Source organism: Humulus lupulus, chromosome 8 (genome assembly GCF_963169125.1).
Source record: "Humulus lupulus chromosome 8, drHumLupu1.1, whole genome shotgun sequence".
In the NCBI taxonomy this organism is placed as follows: Eukaryota; Viridiplantae; Streptophyta; class Magnoliopsida; order Rosales; family Cannabaceae; genus Humulus; species Humulus lupulus.
Window position 1 is genome coordinate 5,947,117 of NC_084800.1, and position 22,938 is coordinate 5,970,054.

At 26.5% G+C, this 22,938-nt stretch overlaps 1 protein-coding gene across 1 annotated transcript; it reads left to right on the forward strand.

The window, feature by feature from the left end:
• Positions 1-14,987: 14,987 nt before the first annotated feature.
• LOC133794321 (uncharacterized) lies at positions 14,988-18,022 on the forward strand. Its single transcript, XM_062231531.1, has 6 exons — positions 14,988-15,351; positions 15,478-15,610; positions 15,791-15,949; positions 16,191-16,281; positions 17,105-17,315; positions 17,434-18,022. Exons 2-6 carry the CDS (start codon positions 15,590-15,592, stop codon positions 17,522-17,524), a joined length of 573 nt encoding a protein of 190 aa, XP_062087515.1. The 5' UTR covers positions 14,988-15,351; positions 15,478-15,589; the 3' UTR covers positions 17,525-18,022.
• The last annotated feature ends 4,916 nt before the right edge of the window (positions 18,023-22,938 follow it).

Consider the following 22,938-nt stretch of genomic DNA (forward strand, 5'->3'; position numbering starts at 1 on the left):
GATCAGTGAGAAGAGAAGTTGTGAGGATGAGGTTTGGGTGATCTGCCGAGCTCAAGAAATAGGGAGTGTCTTCGACTTGGAGACGAGGCCTTGTGTTGATGTGCTCATGAACAAGAGAAGCTCTTTCGGGAGGAGTTTCAGTGGCCATTGATTCTTGATGCACACGAGGGAGAGTGCTGGTTGTGGTGTCGCCATGGACATGGTCATATTCTGGGCGAGTTGCAGTGGGTGGTAGATCCCCGGAAGGGGTTTCGCCATGGGTGATGGAGCTTCTTGTGCGTGGTCTAGCCATGGAAAAAGAGGAAGAGCGGCAGAGCAAAGAAAAAGAGGGAAGAAGATTAGGGTTGTGTATTATTCTCTGATACCATATTAAGAAAGAGAAAGATTGAATATTATTTTTTGAATAAAAAATACACCTGTAATTATCTTTTATACAGAGAGAACCGAAAAAATAGGAAATGATTAGTCCCTAACTAACATGGTCAACAAGCTTAACTAATCTACAACAGAAATTGTAACAGAGTATTCTAATAAGATGGGAGCACATTGCAGCCTCAATTGCTTGTCTATTCAAATGATGTATTGTATACCAGCAAAGTCCAATATGAACAAATCCCACTACTTCACATTTCACAACACGTGTGTAATTAATGCGTAAAGTACCATGTCACGCATGCACCGCAAATGGCATCCATTTTCGGCTATAGAGTGCTCCACATGAACCCACCCAGTCTTTATGGTTTGTTTTATTGGAAAAACTTGGGTTTGGGATGGATCAGAATTGTTCACAAACATAACATATGGAAGAGCCAATATTCTATATTCTTTACTCATTTTTGTACTCTTCACATTTAAATAAATTGTACGCATATATATATATATATATATACTTAATAAGAAGAGTGATAAACCCTTTTAATATTATTCGATATATGGTGCTACGTATGGCAAAACAGGCCGGCCACATAACTTCATTTCTTTTGTCATATTATTAGGCTTTGATGTGAGTCCCAAAACTTTGTTGGCTTCTCCTTGAAGCAAAAGCCAATCGTAAATATCAAATAAATATCAACTGGTCAACTTCAATATCATTATTAAAGATAGGTATTATACATTTTTTGATTTTGTGTTTTGTCTCATTACTTGTTTAGACCCTGTATTTTGATAAATTATTTTTTAAATCCTATGTTTGGTAAAATGATTAAAATAAAACTCTAAATCCGATTTTGTCAATGATTTCTCAACTAAAATTACAAATAATTTACCAAATTAATAATTCAGAAGAAAAAAAAAATCATTCTGCTTAAAAAGCTGTGTTGTTATATTTAATTTTTTCTTCATCAATATTGAGTTTAGGGTTCTATTTTAACTATTTTATAAAATATAGAATCCAAAAAATAATTTATTAAAATACATGATCCAAATAAATAATGAGACAAAACACAAAATCCAACTAAATATAAACCCTCGAAGATATTTAGTCGGATGGTAATTGAAGTATACGATACGCTCCACATTGCGTCACACAGTAGCACTGTTTCAGCCAATAAAAAATACTTGCAGAAAACGATTTATGAACTACTCTTCACATTCACATATATATATATATTTATATAAATATTAGGTAATAATTAGATCACATAACTAATAGTCACTAAATCAATAGCCCAAAATACTTCTCCCTTATGAAAATAATAATAATAATATATTTATACCCTCTTGTGTGGTTAAGAAGAATATTAATTATTCCAACTAAAGTTTGTTTATTCAGCTGGTTCGGTCGTGATGCAAGTGTTCCTGTCTCGTTGGAGCCGCACATAGCTAGTAATTATTATTATTATTATTATCGAAATTCGACAATAATTAATTACTAGCAAATTAAGGAAATAAATCTGGTGAGGCACTGCATGAGATGAGAGTCAACTCCAGAGATGATTGATTACTTATTTGATTATGTATGAAACTTCTCGGGCAACCATATGCATTATTAATGTTCCAACTCATCAACCGCAATTTGGATAGGACTAATTCTTTCCCCATAATAAAAATCATCCAAATTAAATTAAAAATCTAATACGCCAATAAGATGATTATAATATATATATATAAATAAATAGGTACCTTCTTAGTTAGAGACGTATATTTTTCAATAGTGTATGAGTATTTTTTATTTTTGGTATTTAAATAAATTATAACCTAAATTTTTTTATATTATAGTTATAACAAGGTATCTAGCTGATTTTCAATAAATTTTGATAAATTTACAATGTCAAATTCAAAGTTCAAATAATTTATTTTCTATGCATATAAAAAAAAATCAAACACGTATGTAATTGACTGTTTAAATCTTGATTTCTGAATGTCTATTATAATTATAATGTACTTCATATGAAGAAAAAAAATTAGGTTATAATTTTAACAAATGTCAAAAATAAAAAATATTTTTACGGTAAAGGCAAAAAAGATGCCCATATCTAAAAAAAAAATTCATTTATAAATATAAAAATTTACAAGAGATAATTGTGAATTTGTATTTCTCCACTCTGATTTCTCTTGGCCCTGAGTTTCCTGTATCATGAATGCACTGTAGAATGGGACAACAAACTGTAGAGGACAACCGGCCAAAAAGAATATAAAAATGAAGGTTGTAGAAGAGGAGACTAACAAAAGTTCTAGCCAATTACTTAGTCCACGTAGCCCATATTATGTGGTGAGGGGTTATGACCTCACCCGATTTCGAGAGAAATGTTATCACCGCATTATATTCTATGTACCAAGTGTCAAATTCAAATATTATAAAATATTAATATTATAATAATATTTAATATGACTTCATATATAATAAGTATATTAATATAAATTTAAATTTAAATTTAAATATTATAAAATATAATTATTATAATAATATATAATACAAAACTAAATATTTAATAATTATATTAATATAAATTTAAATGTTGCAAAATATTATTATGATAATAATATATAATCTTAATTTTTTATTAATTATATTAATATGAATTAAAATATTATAAAATATTATTATAATATTTAATACATGACTACAACTAGATATTTAATGCTTATATTAATATAAATTTAAATATTATAAAATATAATTATAATAATAATATATGATACATAATTTTTATTTTTATTAAAAAAATTATCATTGTTTAAAAAATTTATTATATTATATATATTTAAAAAATATATAAAAAGTATTTTGGTTTAATTTATCATTTAATATATGTTTATGTCATTTTTATATATATAATTATTTATTTATTTGAAATTTATATGATAATAATACAAATTTAATAAATATAATTAATAAATTATATAAATAAAATTAAGAAAATGTACATTGTATGTTGCCTGTATCTAGTACATATATAAATATATGAATTTTTTAAGGTGTGATTTTTTCTATTTTCGATATTTAGAGAAATTATAATCTAATTTTTTTATATGACAGCGTAACATATAGATATAATAAGTTTCTCGCTAATATTCAGAAAATTCTGATTAATTTACAGTGTCAAAATTATAGTTTAAACAGTTACTTGCACGTGTGTCTCACTTTTTTATACGCTTGAAAAACATATTTATTTAAAATCTGATTTCGGTACGGTAAATTATTAAGAATTTTCCAAAACTTAACAAAATACCTATTATAACTATCATATACGTTGTCATAAAAAAATTAAGTTATAATCTCTTCAAATACCAAAAATAGAAAATATCCCCATAGCCTACGATAAAGGTCCACAAAAGTGATCCTCTTACTTAAGAAGATCATATAAATATATTTATTTAAATATAGGGTCATATATAAATATATATATTTATATATACTTTCAACTTTTAGCTAGCCATTCAACGTCTCATAATTAATTAAATGTATACACTTAAAGCAAATTAGAGACAGTATGAATAAAATATGATAGAAAAACCATGAAATTTGAAAAAGGTTGATTGTGGATTGGATCCTGGACCTGGATGTATAGATATAGCTTTAAATTGTTTATTAATGATGATGGTTGATAACCGAAACAGAAAAGAATTCGTGATCATGATCATATATTAATGGAAAAAGCTTCTTTTTGTTTCCCACTTATGTGAATGAGAAGCAAAGAGGCAAATCATGATCATATATTTCGTATGGATGACTAAATAGCATTAACATGTATTTTTTTTTATAATTTTTTAATTGGGTTAATGCTTAACGTGTCGGGATGTGATTGTACAAAAAACTAGAGTTTTCATATCCATGTATAGAGAGCCAAATTAAAGTACCTCAAGTCAAGGCCATGGCTTTTATTTTATTTTTTTAAAGTAAATATCCAACAATTTTCATTTAACAAATAACACGGGCAAAGTTCTCACATAAGTTAGAATGTCAAATCACTACTCAAAGGAAGAGTGAAGAACAACAAAGGCCAGTAAAATTATCGTAGTGTGGCATATAAGTCAAAGTATGATTGTTATTAAATAAAGCCAAACTATACCTAAGATATAAAGTAAGTAAGGAAACATACCGAAGATAATTATGAAGAAAAAAAATAAATGTAAATAAAAATCACAATAAAAGAAAAATAAATATGGATATAAATTACAATTTTTATTTGGCTAGTTAATATTATCTCTTCTATATAAAAAAATATGTAAATAACAAAAATTATTGATTTTGAATAGTTTATTTCGTTAACTTCAACTGAATATTCTAAATATTTAATAAAATATACTTTTAAAACTAACTTAAGAATAGATATTTATCAATTATATTAATATAAATTTAAATAATATAAAATATTATTATTATTATTATAATATTCAATATAAGACTACAAATATAATAATTATATTAATATAAATTTAAATTTAAATTTAAATGTTATAAAATATCATTATCATTATAATATATAATACAAAACTAGATATTTAATAATATATTAATATAAATTTAAATGTTATAAAATATTATTATGATAATAATATATAATCCCAATTTTTTACTAATTATATTAATACAAATTCAAATATTATAAAATATTACTATTATAATAATATTTAATAAAAGACCATATATTTAATACTTATATGAATATAATTTAAACATTATAAAATATCATAATAATATATAATACATAATCTTAATTTTTTTTTAAACAAATTATCATTTATGTTCAAAAAGGTTATCATATTATATATATTTAGAAAAACTATAAATAGTATTTTGGTTTAATTTTTCATTTAATATGTTTAAGTAATATTTTTGTATATAATATTATTTATTTATTTGAAATTTATATGACAATAATACAAATTTAATAGATATAATTAATAAATTATTTAAATAAAACTAAGCAATCGTGCATTAGACGTTGCTTATATCAAGTTTCTCTTCTATATAAAATGTGTGATATATAACGGAAATTCTTGATTTAAACAGTTTTTATTTTTTTCTCGTTAATTTTAACGGAATATTCTTATATTTAACAGAATATTCTTATATTTAATAGTAGATTGTAAACACGACTTAAGCTTAAATAAAATTAAATAAATAAATAATTCAACAAATTAAAATATGATATTTTTGAGATATTTTTACCATGATAATTATTTAGAAATAATAAAAACATATATTTTATAACTTAAATAAAATTTAATTAAACTTACACTTAATATTATATTAAACATATAATGTATAATCTTTTGTTGTCACTGCTAAATTCGAAAACTTAAACAAAAATTAATTAATTAATTAAAATATGATATTTTTAAGATATTTTATGATAATTTAAATATTTAAATCATATTTATTTAAAAATAATAAGGGCATACATATCATTTTTTTTATTATAAATTTGTGTGATAGTTTATTTTTTATCAAGTGATTGGAACTTTTTTTCTCCATCAAATTCACCAAAAGACATTGTGATATATATTAGAAACTAAAAATAGTTGATACATGTATACTTCTGTCTACACTATGCCTTTATATATTCTTATTTTATTTCTATTATTAATTTCTTTTAAAATATTATAGTATTTTATATATATGTCATGTAGTCACGTAAATATATATATATATATCAATATTGTGTCTAGAAATCATATATGTAGACATTATTAATCATATATATTATAAAATTATAATTTATTCTATTATATATTTTTTTTTTTAAAACACTGAACTAGCTTTTATTAAAATGATAAACAATATTTATAACCTTAAAAGTAAGCAAACGTTTATTACACATTATTTCTACCTAATATATATATATATATATGAAGAGTAAGCTCTTCAATTTTCTAGTATATTTATAATTTTGTAATTAGAAAATTTGTCAAATACAATTTAAATTTTTGTTTAGCTAGTACTACCCGGGGACAATTAAATGTAAATTTAAGCATATTTAATGCCGGAGATTTGAACTGGGTTTGAGCATTGCATTGCAGCTAATAATATTGTTCTTCCGGTTGGTCTTTTTTAATTAATTATATATATATATATTTATGTTTTTTTGTTTAGACGTATTTAATGCTCGCAGTACTATAGTTCAGTATTTCAGTTAATATAGCCAAATATTGTAGATGCCTTTCACATTGTGTTTAAGCCCAGTAACTACTACATACGTGGCTCGACAGACGAAAGTGTTGTACGTACCGAACCCTAGCTAGCTACCTACCTAGACATATATACATGACATGATATCACCTTCATGTTCATGTAACTTGCGAAAGCCAAGCCATTCTTTGAGCAAAGTTGCATACTGTCACAATGAAAAATTCGTTGACCTCTTCTCCAATTGGGATTATATATATCATTTATTCTTTCGGTAACAATGAAAAACTGAAAAATGAGATCGAGAGGAGAGGAGAGGAGAGGAGCCTTTATGAGGTCTCTCTCCAAAATCATTGCAGTCCTACTCATTTTCTTTAATTGAGGTGGGACGGAAACGCATAAAATTAATAATATGAGTCTGTCTTTTTTTAATATATATAAATTGTACACTTGTGTTTTTTGGTCAAATTTTTTTATAACACACAAATATCTCACTAGTTTTTTTAAAAATTATCAATAATTTATTATGTCCAAAACAAAATTTAAAAGAGTAAATTGCACATAATGTATTTTTTTTATAATCACACAATTAATTATTTTGAACTTATTTTCGGCATAGTAAGATATTTAAAAAAAAATTGAAAATTAGTAGCTAGCTTACTATAACTAAACTATACACCGTCATATAAAAATATTTGAGTTACAATTTCTCTACATGCTAGAATCAAAGACGCCTCTACTAGTAAGGACTAAACCAGTACCTTACTATAGAACTTATATACATGTGCGTGTGTTGGCAATAATAAATATAGGACATTGTCCCCAATACTTTAAAATATGACATATCATTATTGGTACAATTTAATAATATGTATTATATATTTTAATTTAAAATTAACTTAATATGAGAGATTTGATATTCATTTGCATTAGTGAGCACAATAAGGTATTCGACATTCTCTTTAACATTTCTCATAAATATAATATAAGTAGAAAACATATATGTTATAGGAAGTCTTTTTTTACCCTTATAACATGTTTGTCTTGACCCTAATTTTTTATCATGATAGTGTTCATTCTATAACAAATTTTTTTGTAGGTTTTCAAATTTTTTTGAATAATTAAAGAGTCGAAAACAAAAATCAAACAATTTGTTGTAAGTGTGCTGTTATTATTATTATTATTATAATACATTTTGCATGGTTGTTTATAAAAAGTCGTATAAATGATTTTATATTTTGTATAAATAATATATATATAGATATAGATATGCTACGATATTATTTTACAAAATCCAACCGAACGATAAGGAGCAATTACTATCATCACATGGAGGTTTGCTTAATTTTCTAAAAAATCAAACAATTTGCTCAAGTAGATGCAATGAAAAATTATTCTATTACACTTAACATTATATGTCACGTGTATATAGTACTATATATAGATTCCTTTACTTTTCATAATTTTGTTTTACTATAGGATCCTTTGTATTAAATAGATGACCACATCCACACACGGATTCAAATAAATATATAATTAATTGCTATGTATAAATGTCTTGTTACGTCTCATTCCAATGAACATTTAACGCTTACAATTCTGCAAACCGTGGCCATATACGTTTGCATCATCTCTCCACCTTTTTCTTAATAATCCCTCTCTCTATAATCTTTTAGCCTCTCTTATTGATATTTTTATTTTTTATAAATAAAAACAAAAATGGTTGATTTGTTTATATGTAGTTTTATTCATATTTGTATCACCAAGCTACCACAATAATGAGATTAGATCTACGTACCATACTCCGAACATTGTGAGGGCACCAAAAAAACTAGATGACGAGGCATGAAAAAATTAATTTTTTAATATATTTTATTATGTATTTTAACAAATGACATTTTAATTTTTATGTTTTTAAAAAAATAGTTTAAATAGTCTTCTAAATCTGATTTTAATCAAAGTATTTTTTTAACTTATATTATTACAAATAATTTATCAAATTAATAACTTGGAACAAAATACAATTATTTTACATAACAAATGTATTATTATATTCAATTATTTATTCAAAATTGAAATCTTGAGTATATTTAGACAATTTTATAAAACACAAAATTTTAAAAATAATTTGTTAAAATATATATGGTGGAAATAAGTAAGGAGACTCTACATATTATAGAGTTTAAAAAAAATAAACATTTTTTTAAGGGTTTATATATTTTTTTAGAGCATGTATTTTGTTTCATTATCTGTTTGGATCCTGTATTTTGATAAATTACTTTTTAGATCCTGTGTTTTCTAAAATAGTTCAAATAGACCCTTAAACCCGATTTTAATCAAAGTTTTTTGAACTAAAATCACAAATAATTCACCAAACTAACAACTCAGAAAAAAAATACAGTCATTTTGCCTAAGAACTGTGTTGTTATACTCAATTTTTTGTTCATCAAAATCAAGTTTATGGGCCTATTTGAACCATTTTATAAAACACAGAGTCTAAAAAATAATTTGTTAAAAAATAAAATCTAAATAAGTAATAATGCAAAATACATAGCTTAAAAAAGTATAAACTTTTTTTTAATTTAATTTTTAGAATTTTATGGTCCGATTTTTGAATTTTATAATAGTAAGTAGGAGAGAGACTGGGCCTGGTATGTTCTGTTGCGGAAAGGATTGATGAGTTTGTCGTGATACCTTACAATTAAGTTTGGTTTATTCTCCCTGCGTTGCTGTGCATACAGTACTCCACACATGCATTATTTACATATTCATGATATGAAATGATATGAGAAATGGGTGTCATTGTAGAAGAGTTATTAATTGACACCTGTCTTTTCTTCATTAGTGGTTCAAGAGCTAGTTGCTTTCCTATCACTACTCAACATATTAAAGTTTCTATTTTTAGAAATATAATATATAGGATTGGACAGTTTAAAAGAATAAAAACAAATGCTAACATTTTTTTTAAGGTAAATAAAAATATACAGTACCCTCAAACCAATTTCAAATAAATAATAAATAGTATAGGGAAGGTAGATTGATTGAATAATTTTAAAGTATTATTTGAAAATTTTAAATATGTGTTTCTAAAATTTAGTTGTTTCTCTAGATAGATAAATATGATTGAGATAATAATAAAATGTTGTTTTCAATTTCTATGTGTGTGCTGTCTATTTATTGTTTTTTAATTTATAAAATAACTTTCAATCCTAACTAATTAAGTGATGTTTAGGGGTATGAAATTAATAGAACGAAAATAAATTTATTTTTATTATATTTCTTTCTTTTGTTGCATTTTATGTCACGTTTATTAAAGTGTAATCGAAATTAAAATAAATCAATAAATAAGAATAAAATATAAAAGAATTAGAATTATTATTTGTATTATGTTGTTTACTAAAATTATTTAGAAATAGAATCGAATCATTTTTATGTTGTTTACATCATCTAAAAATCTAATTATGTTGCTTAAATTGACAAATTACTCTTTTTAAAATATAAAGTAGTTATTTTGTGAGATATATTTTAAAGGACAAAATTGTCTTCTAATTTTTTATTTAAAAAATATATAATAACAAAAATAGAAACCATTACCATTGTCAATGAGAAACATTACCATACAAATATGTCATTAGACTATTAGAATGAAATTCTAATAGAATAATTTTTCTACAATTTTTGTGAAATGTCATTCCATTTGAAAATATAATAAAAGACTATTCCAATGCAAAATTATAAAAAATTTAATATTTTTTTATCATTTTTTTATTCATATTATTTTTATTTCATCTTATTCACATTTTTATTTCTCTATGTTGATTCCCTCTAACTAAACATTACTTATTCCGTGATTTTCTGCCGAAAGCAATTACTCAAATAGTTTTATTCATAATTTGTACTTGTTACAGCATTGTGTGCCTAACATGTGCCGTTGATTATATTTTAGATAAACCAATTATAGAGGTACAAATTTATACATATATATATATATATGCAAAAAACTATATTTATATACGTGCTGACAAAATTACAGGAAGTTTTCGGCATATAATAATGTCAAAATGGCATGAGCTGGAAATTGATTGAGTGTGTATATATATATATATGTGTGGTAAGAATTATGTCACCTTTCTTGGAGAGAGTGAGAAAAATAATGTATACATAGTTTATTTATCTGGATCAGCTAAAATTTGCACCTCTAAAATAAATTGTTATTCGTACGTAGTATGGAATTTTGGAATAGAAAACGAAAAATATGGCATGTTTTAATAAAACAAAGTTAATATATTATCACTATATCACTATCACTTGCATAAATACATAGATATTATTTACTTGATCGTTCCACTTGCGCTATCAAATGTAGAATGAGACGAATTTTTAATCTTGATTGGGATATGAATGAATGTTTGCTATATAAATACATAGATATTATTTACTTGATCGTTCCACTTGCGCTATCAAATGTAGAATGAGACGAATTGTTAATCTTGATTGTTGAATGTTTGCTATATAAATATATATATAAGATTTTTTTTAATAGGGGCATCCTTATGTATAACTTAATTATTTTATATGATTGTGTATATTGTAGTTATAGGAGACATCCTATTAGTTTTTGAGAAATTTTAAATAATTTTTAGTACCGAAATCAGAGTTAAAATAAATTGTTTTATACATGTATGAAAAAAAATATACACGTGTACGACTAAATGTTTAAATTCTATTTTTGATACGGTAAATTAATTAAAATTTTCTAAAAATTGATCAAATATATTTTATAATTACAATATATATTATGGTATACAAAAATTTATATTATAATTTTTTCGAATGTCAAAAACAAAAATTACCCTTATATGGAAAAAGTGACGACTCTACCTATTTAAGTTGCTCCCTATATTTATTTATATATTATTTACTACTATCCAGCGTACACATCGTTATTAATTAATAATCGAAATTAAAAACACTTGTTGATGTAATTTACATTTCTATTACATACATTATATATATATATTACTGGATTACTATATATATATATATATATGTTATATTATGTATATCGCTCGGTCATTTTATACATAGAATAATGATATGTGCAATCAAAATATATACTTAAATATTACTGATAGTAATGTAATATTTTAGACTAACCAATAACATTTATCAAAACTATGACCTACTATTTTAAAAAATAATAATATGTTATTGTGTGTAATGTTTAGATGCATATTTTGGATTCACATATCATTAACTCTTACACAAATAATAAAAGTAATTACGTGTGAATAATTACATATACACTTAAAATATACACTCAAATAATTTTTAACCATATATTTCATTTTTTTTTACTAATATGATTGATTAAATTAGGCTGTCTCCATGTTGTTTAGGTGTGTACTTACCATTACTCATTACATATATGTCTAGTTTTACCACAATTCATTTTCATTTGTAAGGAAACACATAAATTTGGGAGAGAGAAGAAGAGTAGGCACGTAGTAATTAGTAGGGCTTAATTTCATTCATAAATTTGGGAAAATGCGATAAGACCCCAATGACAGGCGCCACAACTTTATTAATTGCGTCATCGTGTGCCTTTGCATGTTTTTTTTTTCATGGTATCTTTTCTTTATATAGATTATATATATTATCCGTTAAAATAAATAAATTAAAGTAAATATTGATACATATTCATTTTCCACTCATGCTTTTAATTTATGGACACGCCATATGCTAATTCTAAACAATATATATAAATATAAGATATTAATTCTTTAGCTTGAAGCTGGCGCAGCCTCCATTTCTGCTTCTATTTCAATATTGCACTCCATTCATAAATTAAGTAATAATATCTTATGCGAAAAATGGCACTATGGAAAGACCATACGATGAAAGCACTAATTAAATTTATTCTTTAAAGCCACAGTAAGTTATAATGATAATAATAATAATAAGCAAAATCCAACCCCACAGCCGGGCCAATTATAGATTAATTACTTGTTTGATTCACCATGTGCTGTCCCACTATAGCTACCCATTACTTCCTTTAATTAATCCTTCGTGGTTTCATATAAGCGCGCGTGACGACCTGTAACTATATTACATATGTATAAGTTGTATTTTATCAATATTAATATAAATATATATTAATAGTTTTAGTTTTCTCATTGGTTGTAGTCGATTCGTAGTTTTTGGAATAAAAGTCCAAAACTAATTTGGCATTGGATTTTATAATAATTAGCATTATGAATTTGAGATGTATTCTGATGATGATGATGATGGTTTATGTGACCGGAATTTTAGAATATTTGTATTTATATGTATATACAGAGAGATATTTCTTTGGATTGATATTGCAAATAAGCACACACTAGGGTCCTCTCTAATGGAAGATGCAGAATTAGTGCTAAATTTAGCACAAATAATTAGAACATCTCTATTTCAGTGTTAAATTAGTAATACAGTGCTAAAATATAACTCTGCAAAAAAGTTGGCTCATAATATAACCATAATTGTATCACCATAAATATTTTACTTTTTTTGTCATTTTTATTATTTTAGTATTATATTTATTTATCAACATTAATTGTTAGGCTTTTTACATTAATAATTTATTATTATTTTTAACTATAGTAATAAAATATAAATAAAAATTATTACTTTTTGTATATTTTCAATAAAATATCACATGGGCATTATTGAAAAATTGATTTTTATATCAGATATTACCATTGTGCATTAGAGAATAATACTAAAAATTGTGTCAAATATATCACATATTTTTTTTTTGTGTCTAATAATATAGCACAAACCATTAGAGATGGTCTTATTAATAAATGACACATATTTAGCACAATTTTTACAAAAGTACTTAAATGTTAAGAATAAATAAGATACTAAAATTAATAATAAAATAATAAATAATAGCAAAAAAAAAACAAATAAAAAAATATTTAATATCAATAATAAATAAGATATAAAAAATATAAATAAAAAAGTAAATATTTATTGGTGATCCAAATTTCAATCGTGATATATTTTAATCGAAATTTAGATCAACTATATTTTAGCGATTTATCGTGAATTTGCATGTCCAAATCCAATCGTGCTCTAACATATATATCGTGGCGCCCAAAGTTGCAGTTTAGGGATATACGTTATCCAGAAAACTTTGGCTTTAACACGCAATTATCAAATATTTATCGAATTATTTTACGAAACAAAGGAAGTACTGGCCCACCAAAAAGTACACTAAATCTTTGAAAGGTTGCAATTAAATCGAAGTCTCTATACATTATTAATGTACACATAAAGTTAAGAACTGGATCATTTCATCTTTGAACTTCTGTCGATCACAGACTATATATTATGCAATTAAACTAAAATTTAAAGAGGAAAAAAAGGCTCTTTCGAAGGAAGATAACCACGATTTTGATTGGGGTGCTAAAGTCCTCAACTTTTTCTTCTTTGTACTTTTATATATATTTTAATGAAAGAAAAATAGTAATGAAATTTTATAACACAATTAGTTCCCTTAACAAAAATATATTTCTCCGTAACTGTTTTGATGCATATATATGTGAATATGAATCGAATTTTCAACACAAACCTCAAGTATTTTATTTGTTGCCACCACAATCATGTTATAGAATATTGTTATTTCAACATTTGGATAAGAAGTTGAAAATTTGTACTTCAGTTACTGAATAAAAAAATATTAGGTCCATAGGCCTCCTACAATTCCTATTCTTTAAAATATTATTGTTTACATTTGAAAATTATGGCACAATTGCTTAGAATACTACACCTTTAATCGCCTTTGAATTAAATTAAACTACTTTTTCTTAGTTTTGATGTTAGAGAATCTAAAAAAAAGGTCATTTAAGGTTTTGAACTCATCTCTAGAATTGGTAGGTATTGATCTTCTCCACCAATTGGAGTTTGTTAAAGATGATATCCCACGATCAAAAGCAATATATCTTAGTCTTTATTTTTAATTAATTCTTTTTCTAAAAAAAAAAAACAAATTTTTGGAGCTATTGGAGCTTTATTATTTTTTTTAGCTTCTCAACTATAAATGCCTCCTGAAAAAGATTAATAGTAATTAGGCCAGAAACATAAAACCACAAAATCATATAAGATTGTTATTCGACGACTACTTTAATTAGCAAAATCATATAAGATTGTTGAGCTAAAATGAATTGACAGATTGTCAGAGGTATATAATAATTGAGAAGGTATAACTTACTAAATTTATTTATTAATATTGGTGAGGGTACAGGGGGCCTTATCATGGGCCGACTGCGTGAGATGTCCACACCCTGTATTAACAATTATGTAAAGTTTGTAAACATTACAATCATTATATAAAAACATAAACAAATAATTCTAAAAACATCAAATATATATATTTTTTTTATATATAATTGCTAAGAAAACCAATCTTATAAAATAGATAATAATAAAGGCTAAGATATTGTAGTTTCCCAACGTTTCTTTCCTAGCAAACACCCACACACGATCACATCCTCACTCCTTCACAATTCTCTGTCTCTTCCCCTGTAACCAAATCTCTCTTTTTCTCGACAAAATCACACCTCCAATCACACTCTTCAAAAGAGAAAAATCAGAGCAAGTTCCCAGTAAGCCTCTCTGCATTCTAATTTCTAAAGGCTTTGTCTTTTTTGTCAAAATTCGATTTTGACGCATCTCCAGGTTTTGAGAAATTCTCCAAACCGACGAAGAAGTTGAAGAAAGAAAATCCCATCAAGGTATTTTCATTTACTTTTTATTTCTTCGTTGTTCTATCACGAGAGACTTGTCTCATACGATAATATTAGTTTATTCAGACTCAACTATAGCTTTGACTAATTCTTATTTTTCTTGATGTGGATTAGGCTCAGGTGGTTGATAGCTGTTCTACCCATTGGCTACGCAATTTCCGATTCTGTACATCTCTTCTTCCCATCTCTCTGTTTTGCATTTTATTTTCCTGGGAAACTGACGGAAATGGCAGAAAATCCAAAGCTGGTCAGTATCGGTTTTCAACACCTTTTCGCTCTTATTTCGTTATCAATCTTAACAACTGTTTCATTGGGTTTCATTCTTTTCTTTGATTCCTATGTATCTCAATTCAATTATCGATTAACCTCCTCGCCCAGAAAATTTTCTTTCCATATAAACTAACCCAGAAATGAATTTCGTTTTCAGGCTCATGGATTAGAAGAAAAGCTTCAGAAAATCTCAGTTTCGGATCATTTAAATGGTTTCCATTACGCAGCAGATAAATCCGATAGCTTTGTAATTGACATGGAAACTTTCTCTAATGGGAACGATAAAGATACCACTACGACTAATTCAAGAACTATGGTTAGTTCCGTTTCTTTATTTCCTTCTGGGATGATTTTCATTATTCATTCATATTTGCAAATTCTTGAACAAATTTCATACTTGTCGTTTTTTTCTTTTTTGTTTAAAATTCATATGAGTCGTCTTCTGTTTTAATTAATTAGTAGTCTCGTTATTAGTAATGATATTGTTGAAACAAGGAAAATATTGACGTCATTAATGAAATTTCAAATTCCTTTCTTATTTTTTTTATCTGTTTTAGGCTAAGTTGCAGAGAAGTCAGTCTAGAAAAGGTTCTCAGCGTGGTTCAATTACAAATACTAATGAAAGAGATTCTGGGCCATCACCAAGAGGTTAGTACATAATTAATACAAAAAAAATTAATCTTCTGTATTAATACTATCACTATTTCACATGAACAAAAAAATTTCAGTTTACTACCAACCAATTATTCCCCCTTGGCTATACTCATTTAAATGGTTTGTCATTTACTCGATGGGGTCCAATCTTTAACTTATTAACCATTTGTTCATATATGACTTATTGAGATTAATACGGATACAACGATCGACCACACAATTAAAAGATAAAATTCTGCAAATTGAAACTACAATTGGATGTATGCTACATATTTTACTGTTTCCTAATTTTCCTCACCAACTTCACTTAAGGTGGGTGACTCAGGACTTGGGAGGATTACCATCATGATTAATCATACTAATTTTATTATTAAACTTCAGCAACTTGTTTTAGTTTGCTGATGTTTGTGCAATTCAACTTGTTAGTTGAAGAAGTTTTCAACTATTAAAAAAAAATGGTAGTTGAAAATTTGTTGGGATAGGTATTATTTTCAAGTTCAATTATGTACAACAGTGACTTTGTACAAACGGGTCAATTATAGATTGCAGAAGATAAAGATTTAATTTGGGGATTTGGGTGCTGGGTTTCCATAAGTTGGTACAAACAGAGATGGTTTATTATCTTTTTGCCTTTTCGTTGGTATTTCAATATCATATTTGGGGTCATATCCTCTTTTAATTGTTAGCATTATTCCAAGTTTTGGTTGTTAGTTTCTAATTTTTTTTTTCTTTTGGGCAATAGAATTCTGAATCTTAATAAGTATGCAAATCAGGGAATGGTGTTATTAAATTTTGCAGCTTTTGCTTGGTTTTGTAGGGTCATGCACGCCTGAAAAGGCCTCAGGGGTGACATTAGGGACCATAGACAGTTCGAGTAACCCACAGCAAGTCCATCATCAGATCACCATCACAGCCGGCAACATTAGCACCGTCACTGATGGTAGATCCGTTCTCAGAAGAAATAGCTTCAAGCGCTCTTCTTCCTGGGCCCTTGATCCCAAGAAAATTCTCTTCATTTTTGCCACCTTGTAAGTCTTTTTACCATCTCAGCTCTTTACAACTAATTCCTTTTTTATTTTATTTTTTATTTATCGAAGTAGAATTGTTTTTAAGTGCTTTTCCAAATGCTGTGATTTTGGATGACAGATCAAGTGTGGGAACAATCTTGCTGATATACCTAACCCTTTCAATGAGCAAGTACAATTCAGATGACAACGGTCTTGATTTGCAGCAGTAGTGATGCATATAGTTATGTTAGCCTTTGGACCGGGATTGAGATTGGGATTGGGATTGAGATTTCCAAGGCACAAAAGGGCAAATAGGGAAGGATCCAAAATTGTTTGATAATGTACAAAAAAAAAAGGGAGATACCTTTCTTAAACCAATTGGCCAATTCTATGCAGAGCTTTCTTAGAGAAAACAGACAAAGGAGAAAAGAGGCATAAAAGAGGAAGTGAGCTTGATTTGGATCGGAGACCACTTCCTTTTTTTTTTTAATTTTCGGCCAAGCCTTTTAACCAAAATACTCCATAGAAATGAAAGACAAAGACATAATACACTGTGACAAGGAAAGGGAATCTTTTTTTTTTTTTTGTTTATGTTAGATGGATGAGATTGTAACACATGATGTGCTCTTCTTTTTTTTTGTAAAGATTTGGTGGCTCTAGACAGCCTTAATGGAAGATCGGTGGAAGATCAGAGAGTTGAATAGCACTTTCTTTCTTTCTTTTTTTGACACCTTTCTCCTTCTCTAAGCTTTAGCCACTTTCCTTTATTATTTTGGCAAATCCAAGTTCAAAAGTGACCCTTTTTGTTGTATATGGCTTCCATGTGGGAGAGTGGGCAACCATGAGTTTGCCGAGCAATAAAGTATTCATGTTTGCACGCGCGCACTTGAAGCGTATGCTTTTAGCCAAAGGAAAATAGAAAGAAATGAATTCCTTTTCAAGTTAAAGACAAAGTATGCTTGTCCTGTTTCACCAGGCTCTGGCACTGAATTTTAGACTGTGTTTGTGGATCTCTGCAACCAACCCAAAATTCAATACTAACAAGTTTCACAGATGGGCTTATTAGTTTTTAAATAGATGTCAACAAAATATGTCTACATGCATGTGATTTCCAAAGGGTTGGTCTCTAGATTAACAACACATAGGCATAAAATATATCCATTAAAAGTACCAAGAAAAAGTACTAAGAAATCATTTCGCGATTAATGAATCTTTCTCTACTTTTTAAAATTTTTTTTTACCTAACCCAAGCCGAAGCTTTTTCTGAACAAGGAATCTCTTACCAGCCCTTGGGTATGGGTCGGGGTCGGGGTCGGGGTAGGTGTGGAATCTTGAAAGCACCACTATATGTTATATGATTTCTGGCCTGATTGTTTTTGTTTTTAAGCCATGAGCTTTGTAATAACAACATCTCACTGATGAGATCTCATCGCACTCCACTTAGAAAAACATAAAAGACATCCGCCACAATAAAGCATGTATTTTTTTTAAAAAAGAAATGATATGTGTGATCATAAGAAACAATAAAATACGTAAACACCATGGTACCATTAAAAAAATAGTTTTTTATTTATTTAATTAAAAATTTGACAATTAAACATAAAATAGCCTTTGGTAACTCTATTTTTATTTTTTATTTTTTTAAATTTTAAACAAAATTTATTAAATTTTGAAAATAGAAATTTTTTCACTTTCAAAATTTTTTTAAACAATTTTCATTTTTTCCTTCTCTTCTTCAAATTAACACATCACATTGTTAAACAAAAAATAAAAATAAAAATTATCAAACACGTTTATTATTTTTTGTTTTTAAAAACAAAAATAGTTACCAAACATAGACGGCAAAATCCTAAAGAATATCACTATTGTCATATGTGGAAACAAAGCATGTTATTAATAAGAATCAATTGGAATCACACATGTAAAACAAACCAATAATGCAAGAAAGGATAAGAAGAAGAAAATAAAGCAATTTGTTCTATATATATATATAAAATGTTCTGGATTATAAAGGTGTAACCAAACAACATTAAAGTTTGGTTATATGTATTTTGGTCGGTCTATTTCTACTTTTGACTTTTAAGTGGTACATGTATCTTGTCACAAAGGCACTTGGGTTTGATACAAGCTGAAACTGAAACTGCAGCTACCATTCGGCTTTAATAATCCAACTCGATAAGAAATTGACAATGGACCGAAAACTAGAAGCTTCGAAGAAAACATGAATTTTATGTTATGGAAAACCTTTCTGAGGCGGTGCCATCACCCCACAAGAAAAGAAAAATGGTCCAACAAATAGTTCTGATGAATAATAATAATAAAGAAACGATGAAACGATCCTTCAGTCCACAAAGACTATAAGAAAATTTTAATGTAGCCTGCCAGATTATTTGCGATGATTATATCTCCTTATTTTAAATAAATATATTTTTATCAATTTTAAAATATTTATTTATATTAAATATAATTTAAATTATTTTAAAAAAAACGTATGAGATGGACCAATTAGAGGCCGACATGTGTAAGCCTAATCAACTATAATATTTGTTAAATGTTAGATATTTATACCATAAATATCCTTAATTTGTTTCTTTTGATTTAAATTGTTTAAACATGCCTTAGATTACCATTCAAATTTGTTTTCTAATTGTGAAACTCTAACCCTATGTTTGGTAAAGAAGATAAGTAGGAGGAAAAAAATTAGAGAGAAAAGTGTTGAGAATGAAAAAAAAAATTTGTTTTGATTTGAGAGAAAAGAGAATAGAAGAGTAAAATAGGTAGAAAAACAAATGGTAATTTACCTAAATATGGGAAAAATATATATAGTTTCTAAATTTATAAGGAAAAAATAATTATACAAAATATGGTAAGTTTTGGAAAAAAAAATTTTAAATATGATAATTATATCAAATATAAAAAATAAATTACCATAAACTTAATTACACAACTCTTTCTTATTTTCTCTTCTCTCCCTTACGAAAGCTCTCTCTCTCTTCTCATTTCTTTCTTTCTACTCCCTCATTTATAAAAAATAAATTACCATAAACTTAATTGCACAACTCTCTCTTATTTTCTCTTCTCTCCCTCACGAAATCTCTCTCTCTCTCTTCTCATTTATTTCTTTCTCCTCCCCCATTCAGTGTCCATCTCAGATATTTACTGGTGATGCCACCTTCGTCGCTTCCCCCGACGACGACAACCTGGTTCTTCTTCTTCTTCTTCTTCTTCTTCAAATCTGGTTTTATTATTCTTCTTCTTCTTCGCATTTGATTTTGTACTTCATATTTGATTTTTCTAGGTTTTTTTTTTCAAATCTGTTTAAGTAACCAAGTACCATGACGTCTGATTCATTTTATTCATATCTGATTTTTTTAGACTTAGCTGTAACCAGTTACAATAACGATTAATTTAGATTCTTTTGTTTAGATTTGATTTTTTATTTTCAAACATCGCTGTAACCAGTTACGATTATAATCAGTTTAGATTTTTTGTTTGAATCTTATTTTTTTCCAAGTCTGGCTAAGTAACCGGTTACCATCCCAACTGTCTTTGTTTTTTTTTTTTTTTTTTCAGACCTAGTTGTAACCAGTTACCTTCACGATCAATTTAGTTTATTTTTTTCATATCAATTTTCATTCTTCCAAATCTCACTAAGTAACCCATTACAATTCAATTGATATTTTGATAATGGTACATTACTTAAAAAAATTAAAATAAAAATTCATAGTTGTAACCAGTTACTACAACACCACTTAAATAATAAAACTGATTTTTATAGTTGTAACTGGTTACCACACATCACTAAAAAAAATGGACAGTGGCATACGATTATTATCACAAAAAAGAAAATCAAAATTATTTTGATAGTGGTAACCAGTTACTGTGGATAAAATGTTGATTGAAGAAGATAAAAAATGGAAGAAAAGAATAAGAAATGAGAATAAAAAGTATGGTGATGAATATGTCTTAGTTTTTTCTTTCAAAGAATTATGTAAAAAAATATTTTATCAAATATAAATGATAAAAATTAACACAAATAGATTAAAATTATAAAAATAATCTCAAAATATATAAAAAATAGTTACTAAAAATGTATAAAAGATAAAATATGGTATACAAATAAAGTTTTACAAATATATGGGAGAAAAACTCCCATAAAAATGTAAACAAAAAAAATACCATAAAAAACTTAAAAAGAAACTGCCATATTTTTCAAGGTTTAAAAAAAAAAATCTCATATTTGGTGTAATTTCCTCAAAAACAAATAGTACCCTTCTTCTAAAAATGTTGAGAAAAGTGGAGATTTTTTTTTTTTACTATATACATTATAAAAAAAAAATGTACCATTAGAGTAGTGATTATTTTTAATCACAAACTATAAGTATATTTAGTATTTTTTATACATAAATAAATTGCAACTCTAATTCTTTTAGAAGAAGATGTGTAATGTAGTTACAAGTGACCTTTCACAAACTTTCAGAAATTACCAAATAATTTAGGATGTCGAAATCAATATTTAAATAACTTGTTTATGTTTGTTTTAATATTTATACACGCGTAAATTAAGTTATTTAAATTATGATTTCAACATCCTTAATTATCCAGAATTTTCTGAAAACGCAATATCAAAAAAATTACTTATCCATACATCGAAAATACTAAAAATACTTATCGGTAGTAATTAAAAACAATCACTACCTAGAAAATTTCCATAAAAAAATTACCAATTTACTTTTATTTTTAATTCAAAAAAATTTATACAAAAATTTTCAATTGTCTTCCTAGACATTTTCTTTTCAATCACCCCTATTTTCGTCTTCAATTTTTTCTATCCTCTCATTCTTCTTTCCTCCATACCAAACATATAGAATTCAACTTTGCCATATCACTTTTTAAACAAAATACATTTAGAGTAAAAGTTATTCAAATCGTTCAGCCTTAATTTGAAGCCCATGAATAGCAGATTAAACGAACTTATGAATTAAATGATCTCAACAAAGTTTGTCTTCAAAAATATGTCTACTGATGTTCAAAACTTTCTTTTTGATTATGTAAATTAGTATGGGTTTATACCTTTTTGGATCCTGTGTTTTTTCCCATTACCTGTTTGGACCCTGTGTTTTGACAAATTACTTTTTAGACCCTCTGTTTTGTAAAATAGTTAAAATAGAACCCTAAATCTGATTTTGGTCAATGTTTTCTCAACTAAAATCACAAATAATTTACCAAACTAACAATTCAGAACAAAAATAAAATGATTCTGCTTAAAAACTGTGTTGTTATATTCAATTTTTTCTTTATCAAAATTGAGGGTAGGGTTCTATTTTAACAATTTTACAAAACATAAGGTCCAAAAAATAATTTATCAAAACACATGGTGCAAACAGGTAATGGTAAAAAACTCAGGTCCAAAAAGAATAAACCCAATTAGTATTGGTTATTGACAAAAGCGATTTTCTATTTTTAGACGGGCTGGAACTGCAGCAATGGGCCTGTTATCCAAAGATTGAATATTCAAGCAACAAATTAACATTAAGGATTACGGATACAATGCATAAGACAATGATTTTCTCCATTCAAGTGACCCCTCCACCAAATGCGGACAACTCTCTACATACTGATTCTTAATTACACGAAATTCTTG

What these genes read in the sequence shown, in the direction of transcription:
- LOC133794321 (XM_062231531.1), top strand. Translation starts at nt 15,590, where the DNA reads ATGGCAGAAAATCCAAAGCTG. An exon ending in TGGCAGAAAATCCAAAGCTG is followed by an intron (nt 15,611 to 15,790) that starts GTCAGTATCGGT and finishes TTTCGTTTTCAG; the next exon opens with GCTCATGGATTAGAAGAAAA. An exon ending in TTCTGGGCCATCACCAAGAG is followed by an intron (nt 16,282 to 17,104) that starts GTTAGTACATAA and finishes TTGGTTTTGTAG; the next exon opens with GGTCATGCACGCCTGAAAAG.